General features: G+C 37.2%; 1 protein-coding gene across 12 annotated transcripts in view; it reads left to right on the top strand.

The window, feature by feature from the left end:
• The window catches only part of DYM (dymeclin), a 402,507-nt gene that overhangs the window by 268,206 nt on the left and 115,987 nt on the right, over positions 1 to 18,314 (top strand). For all 12 annotated transcript variants that reach the window (XM_077975471.1, XM_077975473.1, XM_028837927.2 and 9 more), the window contains one exon: positions 10,832 to 10,934. In XM_077975471.1, the coding sequence (XP_077831597.1) occupies positions 10,832 to 10,934 (103 nt within the window). The remainder of the gene's footprint in view (positions 1 to 10,831; positions 10,935 to 18,314) is intronic.

Here is an 18,314-nt window from a genome sequence, read left to right on the forward strand (position 1 = left end):
AAGCAACTTTCTCACCTTTCTAGTTAGTAAAATCCTAGGGAATATTTCCAGCTGGCTCAACTAGAGCTTATATTCATTGACCAATCTTTGTGACTCAGGGAATGAGCCTGTGTCATAATCTCACTTTTTAAAGGAAAGTAGTGTCTGTTCCTGAAAGTAAGGGGTGAGAGTGAATCATATTGGACAGGAAAAAAAATTAGCCATCATAATTAATATATCTCCATATAAGAGATAACAAAGTGGTAATGAGTCCATGGTCTAGACTCGAATTACCAGGCTGTGAATTCTAGCTCTTCCGTTTATCAATAGCCTAGTCCTTGGCAAGTTAATTTACTTCTGTATGTCATCACTTATAATGTGACATTAACAGTAATACTGTCTTCATTAAGGAGTTGTATATTTAGTTAACAAATATAAAAGGTTAGAGAGATGTGTGGCATAGAGCACATTCTCAGTAAGTGCTAGCTACCATCATTCTTATTATCTACATCATCATCATACAAAAAGATACCATTGGGACCCATCCCAGGAATGTAAGTCTGGTTTAACATGCCATAATCAATCAATTCACTACTTTATTAGACTTAAAAAGAAAACTATGTGATCATCTCAGTAGGTACAGAAAAAGCATTTGACAAAATTCAATGGCCATTTATGAAAAGACATGAAACCAGCTTTCACATAACAAGGAATAGAAGGAATTTCTTCAACCTGACAAAGAGCATTGATGAAAACCTTACAGCTAAAATCATACTTAGTGAAAAACGATACTTTTCCCCTAAGATCAGGAAAATGGCAAGAATATGTACTCTGACCTTTATTCAGTATTGAATATAGGTCCTAGCCAGTGCCATAAGTCAAGAAACAGAAGTTTTTAATATCCAGATTGAAAAAGAAGATTTTAAACTATCTTTTACAATCTATTAACTATTTAGCTATTTGCATAAGACATTAATATGTGTTTTAAAAGTCCTAATGAATCTACAAAAAACCTACTAGAATTGATAAATGAGTTTAGCAGGATCATAGGACACAAAAACGTCAGTGTATAACAATTTTATTGTTAAATTTACTGTTAAGTTTGTTATTGTCAGTATATAACAAATTTATTTCTACATTCTTGCTATGAACAATCAGTCATTGAAAAATAATACCATTTAACAGCAGCATCAAAAATATGAAATAAGGATAGACTTAAAATACATTCAAGACCTGGTACACTGAAAACTATAAAACATTGCTGAAAGAAACTAAGGAAGACCTAAATAAACAGGGTGATTTTATCTTCATGGATTAGAGACCTAGTATTGTTAAGATCCTAAAATTGATTTATACATTGAACACAATCCTAATCAAAACCTTACCAGGTGATTTGGTAGAAATTGACAAGTTGATTCAATATTATACAGAGGACCTAGAATAGCCAAAAGCAATTTTGACAAAGCCTAAGTTGGAAGACTCAGACTACCTGATTTCAAGATTTACTATAAAGCTGGAGTAATCAAGACAGTGGGATAATAGTGTATGACAGATTTATGTACCAATGGAATTGAATAGAATCAAGAAATAGACTAGTGCATATATGCTCAATGAAATTTCAACAAGGGTGCCAAGGTAATTTAAGGGGCAAAGGATAATCTTTTCAATAAATGGTACTGGAACAATTAAGTAGCTATATGCAAACATTTTTTTTAAAAAGACACCCAAACCAATTAAATAAATTGTAACTCTTCATGCCATATACACGTATTAATGCAAAATGGATCATAGGCATAAATATAAGAACTAAAACTATAAAACTTAAAACTTAACTATAAAACTATAGGAGAAATCAGAAAATCTTTGGGATCTTTGGATTAGGCAAAGATTTCTTAGATAAGACATAAAAAAAAACAACCGTTTTGTAAAAAAGTGATGAACTGATGAATTTCATCAAATCTAAAATTTTTGCTCTTCAGAAGACAGTGTTTTTTGAAGAAAATGAAGAAGATAAACTGCTCCATTACCACCACCCACAGGCCATAGACTGGGAGAAAATATCTACAAAACTTATACCTGATAAAGAACTTGTATCTGGAATACATAAAGAACTCTTACAACTCAAGGAGAAGAAAAACAACCCATTGTTTTAAATGGGCAAAAGATTTGAATAGACACTTCTCCAAAGACAACGTATGAGCACTAGAAAACTCATTTGGAAAATGCAAATTAAAACCACACAGAAAATTACTTCACACCCACTAAAATGGCTGAAGTTGAAAAGATTGAAATGCCAAGTGTAAGCAAGAATGTGCAGCAGTTTAGCAGTTTCTTATAGAGTGAAACGAATAACATATAATCCAGCGGTCCTACTCGTAGGTATTTATTCAAGATAAATGAAAACATATGTTCACACAAAAACCTGAACAACTGTTTACAGCAGCCTTCTTCGTACTAGACCAACACTGGTAAATAAAGAAATCGAGGCACATCTGTGCGATGGAAAACTACTCAGCAATAAAAAGAAATGAATTACTGATATACAAAACAGCATGGATGCATTTAAAAAGTATTATGCTGAGTGATAGATGGCAGACACAAAAGAGTACCTAAGGTATAATTCTGTTTGCAGGAAATTTTAGAAAAGGCAAAACTGCAGTGACAGGAAACAGATCAGTGGTTGCCTGGAAAGGTGAGGGGAAGGGTATTGGAGCAGGAGATTGAGTGTAAAACAGCCCAAGGGAACTTTTTGGGGTAATGGAAATGTTCTGTTTCATGATTGTAGTGATGGATTACATGAGTGTTTACATTTTTCAAAACATTTTTCATTGCACTGTCTACTTAAAATTGGTGAGTTTTTATTATATAAAGATTATTTCTCAATAAAGCTGATTAAAACTAAGGTAACCAGTAGCATAGGACTGTCATGAAGGACCAGCAGTGGTTCAGAAGCAGGGAGAGCACAGGTTTGAGAAATCTTTCCCAGAGGGTGTGGGATCGGTGGTATGGGGGCTGTAAGGACTTGCAGGAGAGGAGGAAGGAGGGGTGTCTACACGTAGAGGGAATCAGTGTCTACAGATGAGAGCATGACACTTGCTGTGAGATTTGGTTTCTAGCTCCCACTCCACCTCTAATAATTTTAATAGTTTTTTGTTTTGTTTTGTTTTGTTTTTACATTTTAGTAGCTCTTTAGGATTTATAAAGAACTTTTGCATTCACTACACAATGTAAATTTGATCATGGGTCAAGTACCTAACTCTCTACACCTAGGTTTCTTTATCTGTAAATCGTCTGCTCCCAGGTCTTTTGTGGAGTTCAGTCACTTCTCTTTTCCCCCATGACTGCTGTTGCTAGTGTGTTGGAGGAAGGACTGAGGCATGGAGAAAGAGATTGGCTGAGAGTTGTGAGGACTGGCAGGGCTCTCGTAGGAAATGTCTGAAACTTTCAAAGACAGAACCTCCAAACCCCCTCCCAGTAAGTGACCTTTCTGTGATGTGTTCCCTTTCCCTTCGGAGCATTACTCTAGCACTCTGCTCCCCAGCAATGTTCAACTTCTTAAAAATCTACACCTATTTCCTGTACTTCCTCACATCCTACTTATTTCTCAATCACTGCAGTCCAGCTTCTGCCTCCTCCTCCCCTCTGAAAGTGGATAAAGTCACCACTGATTTGTTTCCTTGTGCCAAATCCAGAGACTTCATTTTTTGTTTTATTTTGTAAATCCTACTTTACTATTTGACAGCTTTTAACAGTGATGATTATTCCTTCCTTAAAATTGTTCTCTTGGCTTCCAGAACGTCTTTCTTTCCTAGTTCTTCTCCTACTCCTTATTGCTTTAAGTGACCCTTTCTGGCCTCTGTTCACCCTTTCTTAGTGTTTCCCACAGTTGCTTTTTTTTGAGACGGAATCTCACTTTGTTGCCCAGGCTGGAGTGCAGTGCTTGGTTATCTTCTCTCACTGCAACCTCCGCCTCCCAGGTTCAAGCAATTTTGCTGCCTCAGCCTCCTGAGTAGCTGGGATTATAGGCACGTGCCACCACACCATGCCTGGCTAATTTTTGTATTTTTAGTAGAGGTGGGATTTCACCATGTTGGTCAGGCTGGTCTCGAATTCCTGACCTCGTGATTCGCCCGCCTCGGCCTCCCAAAGTGCTGGGATTACAGGCGTGAGCCACATGCCTGACCTCCTACAGTTCTTTCTTACATTACACAATATCCTTGGGTGATCACCTCCACTTTTGTGATTGCAGCTGATGCAAATAACCATAAAATTTCTCCTGCCCTCTCTTCTGAGCACCAAATTAGTATTTCTAAACTGCCCATCTGCTTCTTTCTGACCACCTCCACCTGTTGTTCCTGATCATCTGTAGGTTTCCTAGAAGACTTGTTAAGAGCACGGATTCTAGAGCCAGCAATGCTAGCATTGACTCCTGACTCCACCACTTAGCTGTGTGCCTGGGCAAATTACTCTCTCTGGTTCAATTCCATCATCTATTTACAAAAGTGGGAGGGAGAATGGATAATGGTAGGACCTACCTCACATGGTTGTTAGATGAACAGCACCTGATACATAACTCATAACTGCTGCTACTGTTAATTTCTTTGTCTTCTGAGTGCTCTCCCTCCCTTTCGGCTTGTTTGTATTCCTAGCCTGTCAGTCACCTTATCAGCTAGCCACTGTGTTTCCCAAGTTAGAGACCTCAGTCAGCCCTGATTCCCTTCTTTCCCTCTCCATGCTATCTCTGCCTTCCACATAGCTTCCATTTGCTTTACTTTAAGGCCTCCTCATCTCTTTATTTGGATAATGTGGACATTTCCTAAAGGTTCTGTTTCTACTCTTGTTCCCTTGTCCTCTCCTGTCCATCCTTTTCTCCAGGAGCAGAGGAGTCTTTCTAAAATAAATAGAATTTTATACACTTGGCCCACATCACTCAGGTCAGTGGTTTTCAACCTTCGATTCTAGGAGCCCTGAAGTTCCATGGTAGGGACTTTGTGGCCACCATAGATGGCAGGGCATAGGGAGGAGGCTCAGGACATAGATGCACAAGGAGTAATCTGCCATCCTTACTGCCGAGCCCTGCCTCCCACCTCGCACCTCAATACCAAACACAGCAGCTTTGTGTTGATCACTTTCTCATATTGTAGTCCTGCTTTCATAGAATACCTCTGGCTTTCAGGATAAAGTCCAAGGTCTGAGAGAGACATAGGAGGCACTTGATGAGCCATCCTCACTGCTACCCAGCCTCATTGCTGTGCTCTGCTATGTACTCAACACTTGATGTGCATGCAGTGCTGTTTCCCCACCCACAGGACTCGTATTTCTCTGCCCAAATCACCTTTGTGGTTGCCTGATTTGCTCGGCTGACTCCTAATTGTTTCTTAAGATGCAGTGCAGGCATCATCTCCCAAAGTGATTTCCTCTTTCTCCCTTCAGGTACAGTTGGGCAGTCCTCACCTGTGTTCCCCTAACATTCCATGTTCACCTCCAGTCTATTTAGGCATGCCCTTTCTCACCTGACTGCACCCTCTGGGGAGGCAGGACAGAGACTGTGTTGCTTTTGCTTTCACATTGCCTGACACATAGTAGGCCCTGGGTAAATATTTGACTCACTGTCTGTCTCAGTGGCTGAGCAAGATGAAATGCAGACCTCTTAGCATGGTCCATGTGGCCTTTTTATTTGGCTCCTCTTACCGGCTTCATTTCTTGCCACTTCTTAGCCCTGTGAGTTTTCTCTATTCTCGCCTTATAAGCTATGGGTATTTCCTTGAAATCTCCCAGTGCCTTTCTAAACACTTTCCCCCTTCTGAATTGCTCTTCCTCCCACTTTGCTGTTCCAAATAACAAGTCCCCTAACCTTCAAGGCCACAGTCAAGATAGATTTCCTCCGTGGAATGCACCTAATCTTCCCCCTGTTCTCCCACAGCGCTCTCCTCAGACCCATGGCATTCTCTGATTTCAGTATTGTAGATTTTTTTTTTTTCCTCATCCCAGTAGACTTGAGTTCCTTGGGGGCAGGGATCCATGCCTCTTTCATTATTTTGTAAGACTGATGTTCCATTAGCTTCTCACTCTGAATGGAATAAAAGTCCAGGGCTTTTGATGTGCCATAAAGCGGCCCTTCACAGTCTGGCTTCAAACTGTCTTCGTTCTGGTGTCATCTCCTGCCACCATCTGTGCACCCTACACTACAGCCATTTCCACCAGCTTGTGATTTTCTCAGCGTGTTCCCGTTTGGACTGACCACACTTATTCTGTTTACATGCTGCTTTCTTTTGTGAAATGCTGTCGTTGGCAGGGGCTCTGTTTTCTTCAGGATAGCATGTTCTTTTATCAGATTTTTTAAATGTTATATAATACTTCCTGCGTACACAAAAAATAGAGCAATATACCACTCTCTTGTGTATGTATCCAGTGTTACCAAAAGAACATTTTATATCTACTGTATATGTGTCCATATATAGAGAGAGAGAGAGCGAATACTCATGTGAGAGCTGGACCCCCTTTTTCCTCCTTCCTCAGAGAACAGTGGCTATCCTAAATGTAGGGTTTATCATTTCCATATATATTTGATGTTATTAATATATTTTATCTGTAAATGATTTGTAATATTGTTTTCCATTTTTGAAACATAAAATCACCTTGTTCACATTTTCTAAGGATTCTTGCCTATTTTTTACTCAACATTGTTTTTGAGATTTATTCATATTCATACATGTAGCATTAGGTAATTCTAAATTGCTATGTAGTATTTCCTTGTATAAATATCCCACAGTTTATTTACCCATTCTATTCTTGATTAGTGTTTTGACTGTTTTCATTTTCTTAGTTTGTAATGAACATTCTTATACAAAAAGAAAAACTAGTCTTTTTCAAATTTTAAAAAAGTATTCTAGCAAATAGATCCCAGCTAAGTAAATATTAAGCTAACTTAAAGATCATTTTTATTTTTAAGACTGATTTTTAAAATCAAATTTATCCATTTACTTACAAACATATATCTTTATTACTTACTCTAATTAGCATTAAGCTAGGGGGTAAGTACTTTGAATGCAAAGATTTAAGCAAAAGTTACTCTTTTCACTCAGCAGTTTGCAAGTCATGTCTCATATACATTTTGCCTTAAAAATGTTAAATAAAAGCCAAAATTAGAATGTTTAAATAAAACTTCAAAAGCACTTGCTCTAAGATTTTAGTAAAATGCCTGTTAAATTGTATGATAGTAACAAAGTAAATGTGAATTCTCTGTTTCTCTTTGATAGAGAGCTGAATGTGACCTCAAATGATCTATTCTTACAGAGAATTTCTTAAAGATAGCTAGAAGCAGTATCCACAGCTTCCTGAGGTATACCATTTCAACATTTTATGTCCTTAATAGTAAAATTTTCCATTATGCTCAACCAAAATATCTCATGTTTGAATTGAAGCTCACTTCCTTGTTTGGTGTCCTACTAGCAAGCAAAACAGAGTGTTCATACGCTCTTTTAAAATCAATAAACAAACAAACTAGCCTTTCTTCTCCAAAAGAAACAGTTTCAAGTGTTTTTTGCTCTGGTCCCTAGGACTGTTTAATTATTTTCTTAAATTGATGATGAAAGTTACTATCGATCATCTCTGCTGTTCTCTGATAGTGCACTAATAGGGGACACACACACACACACACGGAATGTGAGAATGAACATCCCAGGTTTGCTGAACTCATGAAGCACCTCTCGAATTCTTATTTTTTTCTTCAACTCAGCAAAGTATGCTGCTGTGTTTCACTTGTTCCATTTCTTCTTCCTAACACCAAGAAGCTCACTTCTTTCAGGCGTATTTATTGCTTTTCTTTTTTTGTTTGGGTAGCCAGTTTATGTTTTTGAGTCTTGCCACACCTTGTGCAAGAATTGACTACCCAAAGTTCTTTTAGTCTCAAAAAACTTCTGAAATTCCATTTATTCCAGAAAATACACTGTAACCAATTAGAAGCATATTGCTGATTTCCTTCTGTATGCATTTCCATGTATACCTGTCTTATAAATAATCCCAACTTTTTTACTTTTTTTTTTTTGCATCTCCTGCAAAATAACTTACATACTTGAAAATATGGACCCCATAATGCAGTTCAGTATTATGTTCAGTTATTCTTACTCAGCAGTTTTGCTTCAGGCAATTTATCATAAAGATAGTCTCACTCGGGCATGCTTAAAGTTATTTACAAGGGTGTTCATTTCAATGCTGTTTATAATATAAACGTTTGGAAACAATTGCAGTGAGTGATTAATAATGGACTAAATAAATTATGGTATATCCATATCCTTTGATGTCAAGTAACAGTAAACACTCATGTGTTTGTTGAATGAAGGAAGGAATGTATTATTAGATGGACAAAGTGCAAGGTACAGCATAGTATATATTTCATGGAATAAAAAAGATGGATATATATGTATACAGTATGCATTTGTTTACATGGATTAATGCGTATAACGTTTCTGGAATCATACACAATAAACTGTTAATATTAGTTATCAGTGGGTCATGGGAATAATGGTGAGTTGAAAATATGGCATTTACTGTTAACCTTAAAAAGGAAAGATAAAGCAAAACTAAACCTCAAATGGAGAAGACCCAGAAAAAAAAAATGATTGGAAAAAAGTGTATGTGCCCTTATGTACTGAATCCTGTTTTCTACTTCTTGTATAGTACCTCCATCCCGATTTTCTTGCTGTCTCCTACTTTTGCCTCTGTGCTTTGCCTTCTATTTGGAAGTGCCTTTTATTCTCTCTTGCACAGATAACTCTTTCTTCTTTCTCAAGACATTGTATAGGGCCTAAGCTGACCTTCATGAAACTTCACTGGAGTATTGCATTTCAGGAGTGTTTCATTTCAAAGAAATCATTCAGATATATCCTCAGCATGTAACCAGTATCATATAATTTCATACTTATTCATTCAGTAATTATTTCATGTAATTATTTTTCTTCCCACCTTATTTAAGTATAAACTTAAATAATATTCACTGCCTCTCTTATGTTTGTTTTGTACAACATCTAACATTACCAATAAATGTTTAAGGAACTTTTTTCCTTGATGATATTAGTTGAAACTTAATCTAGAAAAACTACTTAGTGGCCCAGTCTTCAACGGATATCCTTTTTAAACCATCTGAAATAATTACAGATTTTCCTAAATCGATATTTAAATAAATATTTTATTTGTAAGGGGATTACTAAATACTATAGTGAAGTTTTGGCATGAAAAAAATACTACAGGCCATACTTCAGATTTTTATGGAAAGTACATGGAATCAGAATTGCCTTTATTTTTAAGCCACCATCTATCCCAAAGAAGAATTCTTTCTTTATTAAATACAATAAATTTAATATTGGGATCATATAATTACATATCTCTAAAGTTCTTTTATTAGGCACATATGTATTTAGGATTGTTATGTTTTCATGCTAAACTGGCTTTCATCATTATAAAATCTCCCTCTTTAGTAATAATAATATTGTTCTTAAGCCTACTTTGTCTGAAATTAATATGGCCACTCCAATTTCCTTATGATTAATGTTTTTATAGTATGTCTTTTTTGTATCCTTTTGTTAATTTACCTGTATCTTTAAATTTACAAGTGTGTCTCTTTTAAATTGCACATGGTTGGATCTTGCATTTTTATCCAGTCTGAAAATCTCTGACGTTTAACTGGGGTGTTTAGTGCTTTTATATTTAATGTAAATCAACTGTATTCTTTGAAGATTGTTTGTTTTGCTATATTAAAGAGCCTCTTAGAAGACAGTAATTTGCACTCTAAAGTAAAATAGCCTGACTACTAAAGCATGGCCTTTCTAAGAATTCAACTGAATGTTCATGTTCAATGATTTTTATCTCCTGGCTGGTTAGAGCTCCAGTATCCCTCAGTCTGTTATGGTCCCCAAAAATCTCTGTTTAGTTTACAGCTCCTGGATAGTTGTTTACTGCCACACCTTGTGGAGTCTTGCTCTGCACATTACAGCTTAACATTTATACAAACATTCAAGAAGACCCTTGGATTTCTGGACCTGCTTTCTGGAAATTCTCTCCTCTCTAGTATTCTGCCTTGCAAAATGCAGTTGCCACAGCAGCCTTAAATTCCTCTCTCTGTCTGAGCTCAGCACAACACTGCTGTGTACTCTTTGGGTCCCACCTTCCTGGACCATAATCTGCAATGTTCCTCGAGACAGAAGCTCACCATTATGGGGCTCATCTTTATATCCCTTTTGTTAGGGATTATAATCCTTTACTTCACATGTTGTATAACATCTGAAAAGAGTTGTGTCTTTTTTTTTTTTTAAGTTAGTGATAGCAGGGGAGTTAGTTCAGTATCAATTAATCTATCACGGCCAGAAGCAGAAATCTTATAAAACATTTCAAGTCATTAGTTTTGAGAAATAAAGCTATAATACAGAACCATAGACTCTGTATGACAGTAGAGATATAATCTTGTCCAACACACTTTTTCAGAAGATGAGAAGATACACAAGCTCAAGTGACTTGTAGTAGATTGCACTATGAGTTAGTCGTAGTCTACATCTCAGGTTTTCTCCACTATTCTTTTCCCTATAGTAATCTTATGAAAAATTCTCCTATGTTTGAAACATAATTTTAAACTGTCATTAAAAAAATTTTTAGAACTCTTATGATTTAAACATCCTCCTCACTCATTTTTTCTTACATAAATAGTATTGTTAATCTTGCTGTTAACACAAGCATGAAGGAAGAATCATTTACAAGTATATTTTAGAATAATTGACATGCTGTGGAGCTATATAATTCCACAGAAGACATAGAAAACAGTTTTCTTTAATATAATTGGTTTTTTTGTTTGTTTTTCCAGTTTATTTTCTTTGCTGTCTAAAAAACACAACAAAGTTCTGGAACAAGCCACACAGTCCTTGAGAGGTTCGCTGAGTTCTAATGATGTTCCTCTACCAGATTATGTAAGTAGTTACCTTATTTCATCAATAAAAACTTTTCCTTTCGGCCAGGCACAGTGGCTCATGCCTGTAATCCCAGCACTTTGGGAGGCCAAGGCAGATGGATCACTTGGTCAGGAGTTCAAGACCAGCCTGGCCAACGTGGGGAAACCCCATCTCTACTAAAAATGCAAAAACTAGCCGGGTGTGATGGTGCACACCTGTAGTCCCAGCTACTTAGGAGGCTGAGGCAGGAGAATCACTTGAATCCGGGAGGCAGAGGTTGCAGTGAGCTGAGATCATGCCCCTGCACTCTAGCCTGGGCGACACAGTAAGACTCTGCATCTCAAAAAATAAATAAATAAATAAATAATTTCATTGTAAAATTTATAATAACATTACCCCCTCTCTTCTCAGAATCTTACTGTGCTGAAAATCTTTGATGCCTGAGAAACCTCTAATATGCAAATAAAAGAGTGACGTCTCAAATCAAGGGAACAAGTTATAAATGATTGTTAACAAGTGATTGAAGAAAATCAACCCTAAACCAATAATTTGTACATAATTAAGAACCTTTATATCTGAGTTGAGAAACCCACTCAAGCTAATAACACAAAAACAAAAGCAGGGATGATTTTATAGGAAGTACGCAAAGATTCCTCACTGAACTTAAGGGGAACAAGTACACCTGGATTTCCCAGAGATCTGAAACCTAAAATTGAAAAGCCATTGGGTCCTGTTTCACGGGTCATTTTGTTTCTGGTCTCTGCTTCCTTTTGATTCTACTTTATTCTGCTGCTGCTTTCTACCATCTGGGTTTATCTGTTTGCTTACTTGAACCTAAAATAGCAACCCCAGCCCTTCCTCTTCTTCCCTCCAACCTATAAGCATGTCCTTGTGAGTGCAGTGCCTTTAGCTGTCTTAAAGTCCTCATTCTCAATTCCTGAGAAAGAGAATCTAATTGGCTCTGGTCTCATCAGTATGTGACTCCAGTCTTATCAGACATGGTCAGAAGAGAGCAGCAGTAACATGTGGCCTTTGTTCCATCCACCTTAATGACGAAGAGCTTATTACCAACTGCTACGGTTGAATGTCCCCTCCAAAACTCATGTTGAAACTTAATCCCCAGCGTGGCAGTATTGAGAAGTGGGACCTTGAATAGGTGATTGGAGCCCTTATAAATGGATTAATGAATTCATGGATCAATGGATTAGTGGGTTAATGGATGAATAGGTTAGCATAGGAAGGGAACTGGGGGCTTTATAAGAAGAGGAAGAGAGACTTGAGCTAGCATTTTAGCATACTTAGGCCCCTCACCATGTGATAGATACTCTGCTTCATCTTGGGATGCCACAGAGAGTCCCCACTAGCAAGAAGGTTCTCACCAGATGCATCTCCTTGACCATGCGCTTCCCAGCCTCCGTAACTGTACAAATTCATTTTCTTTATAAATTACCTAGTTTCAGGTATTCTGTTCTAACCAACAGAAAATGCACTAAGACATCACCTGACCTTAGAGGATGCTGATGGAATAGAATAGAAACAGCACAGGGGTTAGCATAATATAATAATAGGAAAGAGAATGCATTATAAATTTTCTTAAAGTAGTTTCACTACCGGTGACATTTCTTATATTTTGGAACGTGGCTTAGATGAAGATGCTAAAAATTATCTTGCCATTAACCACGGGAGAAGTTCGTCAAGTTCTAATAAGGACGGCCCTAAATCTCCAGATAACAACATAGTGGATGGGTATTTAGAAACTTTATTAGAAAACTCTTTAATTCTGAGTTTGCAGTGATGATGCATACCAGACAGCTGTAGAGTTGCCTTGCTTGTCCTGTGCTTTGTTTCATTTCTTTGTCCTGATATGAGACTGTGGGAACAGCGCCCAGTCCAGATATCAGTCAATGATAAACAAAGATAGCTGTGTGCAGCCACAGCCTGACTGGTGCTAGTTTTTTCGTGTGTGTGTGTGTGTGTGTGTGTGTGTGTGTGTGTATGTGATGTCACAATCTGTCATCCCCTTAAGGTATTAAGTTTATAATTCCAAAATGTGTCTTTTAAGATTTTCCTGTTAAGTTGAATGTTCTAATTTTTTAATTAGCATAACAGCTCACTTAATTCTACACTTGCCATACCTGTGATAACTGTTTAGAAGCTCCATCCAGGGCCAGGATGGCAATAGGGAATTGTGTTTACCAAAAACTTGAATTTGGGTCATCTGCAAATGTTTTGTTATTTGTAAGCAATTATTATTTGATTTATGTAGTATTCCTGTGCCACTTACTCCACAAAAATGTGTTGAATATGTATAGTTCTGAAGTTCTGATGTTGCCTTCGTAGGATTCTTCTTTAATCAGAGATCTATAAATTTTTTTTTTTTTTTTTTTTTTTTTTTTTGAGACGGAGTCTCGCTCTGCCGCCCAGGCTGGAGTGCAGTGGCCGGATCTCAGCTCACTGCAAGCTCCGCCTCCCGGGTTCACGCCATTCTCCTGCCTCAGCCTCCCGAGTAGCTGGGACTACAGGTGCCCGCCACCGCGCCCGGCTAGTTTTTTGTATTTTTTAGTAGAGACGGGGTTTCACCGTGTTAGCCAGGATGGTCTCGATCTCCTGACCTCGTGATCCGCCCGTCTCGGCCTCCCAAAGTGCTGGGATTACAGGCTTGAGCCACCGCGCCCGGCCGAGATCTATAAAATTAATATTTGAGGAAATAGGTCATATTTACTGGTATTTGCCAATCATGGGGGTAATAATGCCATGATAGGACAATTTGAATTTGTAACAGTCCTGTATTAGTAGAATTCTGCTACTGAAGTTTACAGATTTTAGAGTCACTGATTGAATATTTTCTAATTGTATAAAATTTTCACTAAGTAAAAATGAATTCTTAAAGCATCTGCTTCCTAGAAATAGTGGGAAAACTCCATTTGGAATCTGTCATTGACAATCCTTTTTTTTTTCCTTAACATTTATGTGTATGAGACTTTGTAAATCACATTTTTCAAATGGGTTTATGAACTTGAATTTTGCTGCCTTTTTTCAGAGTTAATTGAAGAAAATGGTTAGCACTGATTCAGTAGGAGAGATGACTGTGAATCACTCCTGATAGAGACCTGAACGGTGATTAAACAAACAGCAGTAACCTTAAAAATAAGCACTGTTGTCTGTTCTTTCATGATACCTCAATGTCTTATTGGTCATTCCCATTACTCAAAACACTGTTGTATAAGTGATTTAAACGTTTGAAATCATTTTCTCTTTTACATTAGTCATTAACTGGGCAAATGAACATGTTCCTTCCTTTTCTTTCGCAGAATTTTTACTTAAGTACCTTTGCCAGTAACCACATAAAATTCTGAGTCCTGGACTAATGCTTTAAACCACTTGTTGGTAAAAGATGAAAAAGGAAAATGAGAAAGTCTTAATGCAGCAGTGGATTCCTAGATGTGTACTTTCTTTTTTTTTTTTTTTTTTTTTTGAGACAGAGTCTCGCGATGTGTGCTTCTACACCAAGACTGAGTGAACTATATTAGCAAAGAATTTGAATAAGTACCTAAAAATAAGGACATATTTTTCTTCTCACTGTAGTACATAGAGTACTTTCAGTCTACCTAGAGAGTTCTAAGTTTATTAAGAAAATGTTTAACCTCATTATACTGTATAATTCACAAGTCAGTTGAGTAACAACATAGAAAGCAAATTGCAAGTTCCAAAAACATTAGTATTAGTACTTCAGTGCAACTATGTTGGTCTGAACATCTCTGGGGAAACCTGAAACCTTCAACTGAGTTCCAGATAATGAGGAAACTGCCCTGGCTGTTTAAGGGGAAATAAAACAAAAATTGTACTCAAACCTGTGGGGAGAGAGAAAACCTCTACAGGGGCAATAAGGGCCTTTAAGAAAGCAAGTAAAGTTCCATTGACTTGGCTTTGCTTTGGTGTTTGTATTATCAGGATTACATAAAATTTAATTCAGTGACTAAAGGGGACAGGAGAGAACTGTTAAAGGAGAATCTTTCAACAGATTTTTTTTTTTAATAAAAAGGAACTGAACTTTCAGAGAAGTTTGGTCATATATAACCAAATATGGCACCTGAATATAGAAAATGAAACAAAGATAACAAATGAGTTATGATTGCCTTTTAAACTATAACCATATGAATATTTAAACTATAACCAATGATGAATATTGTTACTGTACCATATAAGCTTTGTTTCCCTAGTTCCTAACAATTTAACTTTTATTCTAGTTGCAACCATAAGGAACCAAATTATATTGCCCTGTGGTCGTCAAATAACTTTGAATATTTCTGTAGGACTGACTCTACCATCTAACTCCAAAATTATAGAGATGGGTTCTCACTATATTGGCCAGTCTGGTTTTGAACTCCTGGCCTCAAGTGATTGTCCTGCCTTGTCCTCCCAAGGTGCTAGGATTACAGGCATGAGCCACCATGCCCTACAGATAGTTTGCTTCTAAATTGTAACTGTCTAAAGAGCAAAGCCATCCATTTGAAATTTATTTTCATCAAGTCATAATCGCTTATTATTATCATTCTATATGGAATTTTAAGATACTGTTAACTCTGGAATATATCATTGGCTGACCTTTTGACTTCATAGCTTTTATTAATATCTTTTAGACCTTGTTTACAAACTTTTAAATCTGCTTTCAGACATTTAGTTTCTTCAGAAATGTATTGTAGGATATTCTGATCTGATTTTCATATGACAAAATTTAAATTCAGAGATTTTTCTATTTTCTACTCCATCCTTTTTAGGTTGTTCTATTATTAAGATTCTGTGTTGGTGTTTACTCTTTAACTTAAATCTCAAATTCATTTGATTCAATAGTTGATGGATAACTAATATTGAAGACTATCTTCAGTCGTTTGTTTTGTATAATGCTTGTGCCTTTACTGAGCTGGTGTTAAAATGCCCCTCTGTACACACACGTGCACATAAATAATACAAAGATATACATACATAGTATTTGTATATATTGGTATTAGAGTATTCTTTTTAAAATTTTTATGGGTACATAGTAGATGTATATATTTATGGGATACATGAGATATTTTGATACCCACGTACAATGAGTAATAATATCAGGATGAATGGGGTATCCATTTATCCTTTCTTTGTGTTACAAACAATCCAGTTATGCTCTTTTAGTTATTTCAAAATGTGCAATAAATTACTGTTAGCTGTAATCTAGCTATTATCAAATACTAGATCTTATTCATTCTATCCAACTATATTTTTTTACTCATTAATCATCCCCTCCCTGCCCCAACTACCCTTCCCAGCCTCTGGTAACCATCCTTCTTGTTAAGTGAAACAAGCCAGGCACAGACAGACAAACATCACACGTTCTTACTTATTTGTGAGAGCTAAAAATTAATACAACTGAACTCATGAAGACAGAGAGTAGAATTAGTTCTTGATGGAAATGTCCCTTAAAGATTTTTATGGAAGATTTAAAGGCTGGCATAGGTAATTTAACATTTATATAACATAGGAACAGTTATCTTAGGTATGCTGCCATATCCAAGAAGTTTGAAATGCTGAAATTTGTTACTCTTAAAACAGCTCCTTTTACATGTTGTCACTTTTGACAATTGCTTTTGGGGGTCAACTTTTCATGCATTTATTCTAGTGATGATAACAGCAATCAGAATATTATTAAAACTTCTGTTTTACATTACTTTACCATGGTGTAAGAGGTAAAATGAAGAAGGCATAGTACCTACTTACAGGATAGTTAAAACAAATACACAACTAAAATACAATTCAACGTATAACCAATTTTATAAAAGCTACATAACCAAACTTGCGGGATGTCAGAAGAGTGAGAGAGAACAACTTTTAGGAAGAAGGGGAGGTACTGTGGCAGTCTTCATTGAAAGGAGTTGAAGTTTGAGCTGGTTAATATTTTTCGAAGGAGGGATTCAGGCAGGAAAACATTACAAGTGTTATGCTTCTTCAACAAGGGCATGAAAGTGAAAAATGATCGTGCGTCATTGTCACTGAGTTGTTTGTATCCAGCACAGTGTCTGGTATATAATAGTTCAATAATTATTCATCACCCCTCACTCATTCTATACACAAGAATTAACTCAAAATGGACCATAGACCTAAATGTTAGAGCTAACATTATACAGCTTTTAGAAGAAAATACGATTAAACTTTCACGACTTTGGGTTGGGCAAAGACTTCTTAGATGACACCAAAAACTCAAGTGACAAAAGAAAAATAGATAAATTAGACTTCATCAAAATTTAAAACTTTGTGTTTCACAGGATGCAATTAAGAAAGCAAAAAGACAGTCCACAGAACGGGAGAGGATATTTGCCAATAATCCATCTGATAAGGGACTAGTATCTATAATATGTAAGGAGATCAATAATAAAAAGATAAATAGTGGAATTTTAAAATGGGCAAATATTATATTTTGTGAACTGGTTCTGTGGCTTGTGACCTGTGTGGCCTTAAGTATGTCATTTTGCCTCACTGGGCCTCAATTACATTGTCTGTACTATGATGGCCAGAACCAAGAAGACAGATAATAACGAGGACTGAACACCTGGGGTTCTTGTGAGGATTAAATGAATGAGTAAAGGTAGGATCCTTGGCATGAAGCAAGTGCTTGATAAGGTTAGCTATTGCTGCCCATGTGTGGGAGAGGCAGTCTGGGACCACAGGCGTTAGTTCAGAAAGTGGAACTGTCTCTGAGCTCTTTAGTGCAAAAAGAGCTTCCTGCAGGAGGAAGAGTGGTGTGATATTAGATGAAGAGGTAGGGATCACAACAGCCAGCAATCACTAACTACAGGTGAGCAGCAACATCAGGAGGATTTTCTAATCTGTCTGGGAACATCTGGGTAGTTACTCGACATCACAGGGTGTACCTGAACCCCAAAGATGGACTCCCTCTTCCCAGGGTGCTTCCTGACCTTGGAATTGTCAGGGCTTGGTATGTCCAGGAGCCCCAGAAATAAGCCAAACCAGAATGACCACCAAGAACAGAGAAATGGAGGTCATGTTGACAGGCTTCCTGTCAACCAGCTACTTTTCCTGAATGCCAGGCATGTGCCGGGCACCCCACTAGACTTTAGGTGGGGCAGAGACTGGCTGGATGCTCTACAAAACCCATTTCCTCTCCCTGATTACACAGCAAAGCAACATTTTCCAGCTCCCTTGTGTCTAGGAGGGGGGCATATGACTAACTGTAGTCAGCGGAATGTAGGTAGAAATGCTGTCTTCTACATTTTTTTTTTTTTCCTTTGAGACAGAGTTTTCACTCTGTCGCCCAGGCTAGAGCACAGTGGTACGATCTCAACTCACTGCAGCCTCTGCCTCCCGGGTTCAAGCAATTCTCCTGCCTCAGCCTCCTGAGTAGCT

This window comes from Macaca mulatta, chromosome 18 (genome assembly GCF_049350105.2).
Source record: "Macaca mulatta isolate MMU2019108-1 chromosome 18, T2T-MMU8v2.0, whole genome shotgun sequence".
In the NCBI taxonomy this organism is placed as follows: domain Eukaryota; kingdom Metazoa; phylum Chordata; class Mammalia; order Primates; family Cercopithecidae; genus Macaca; species Macaca mulatta.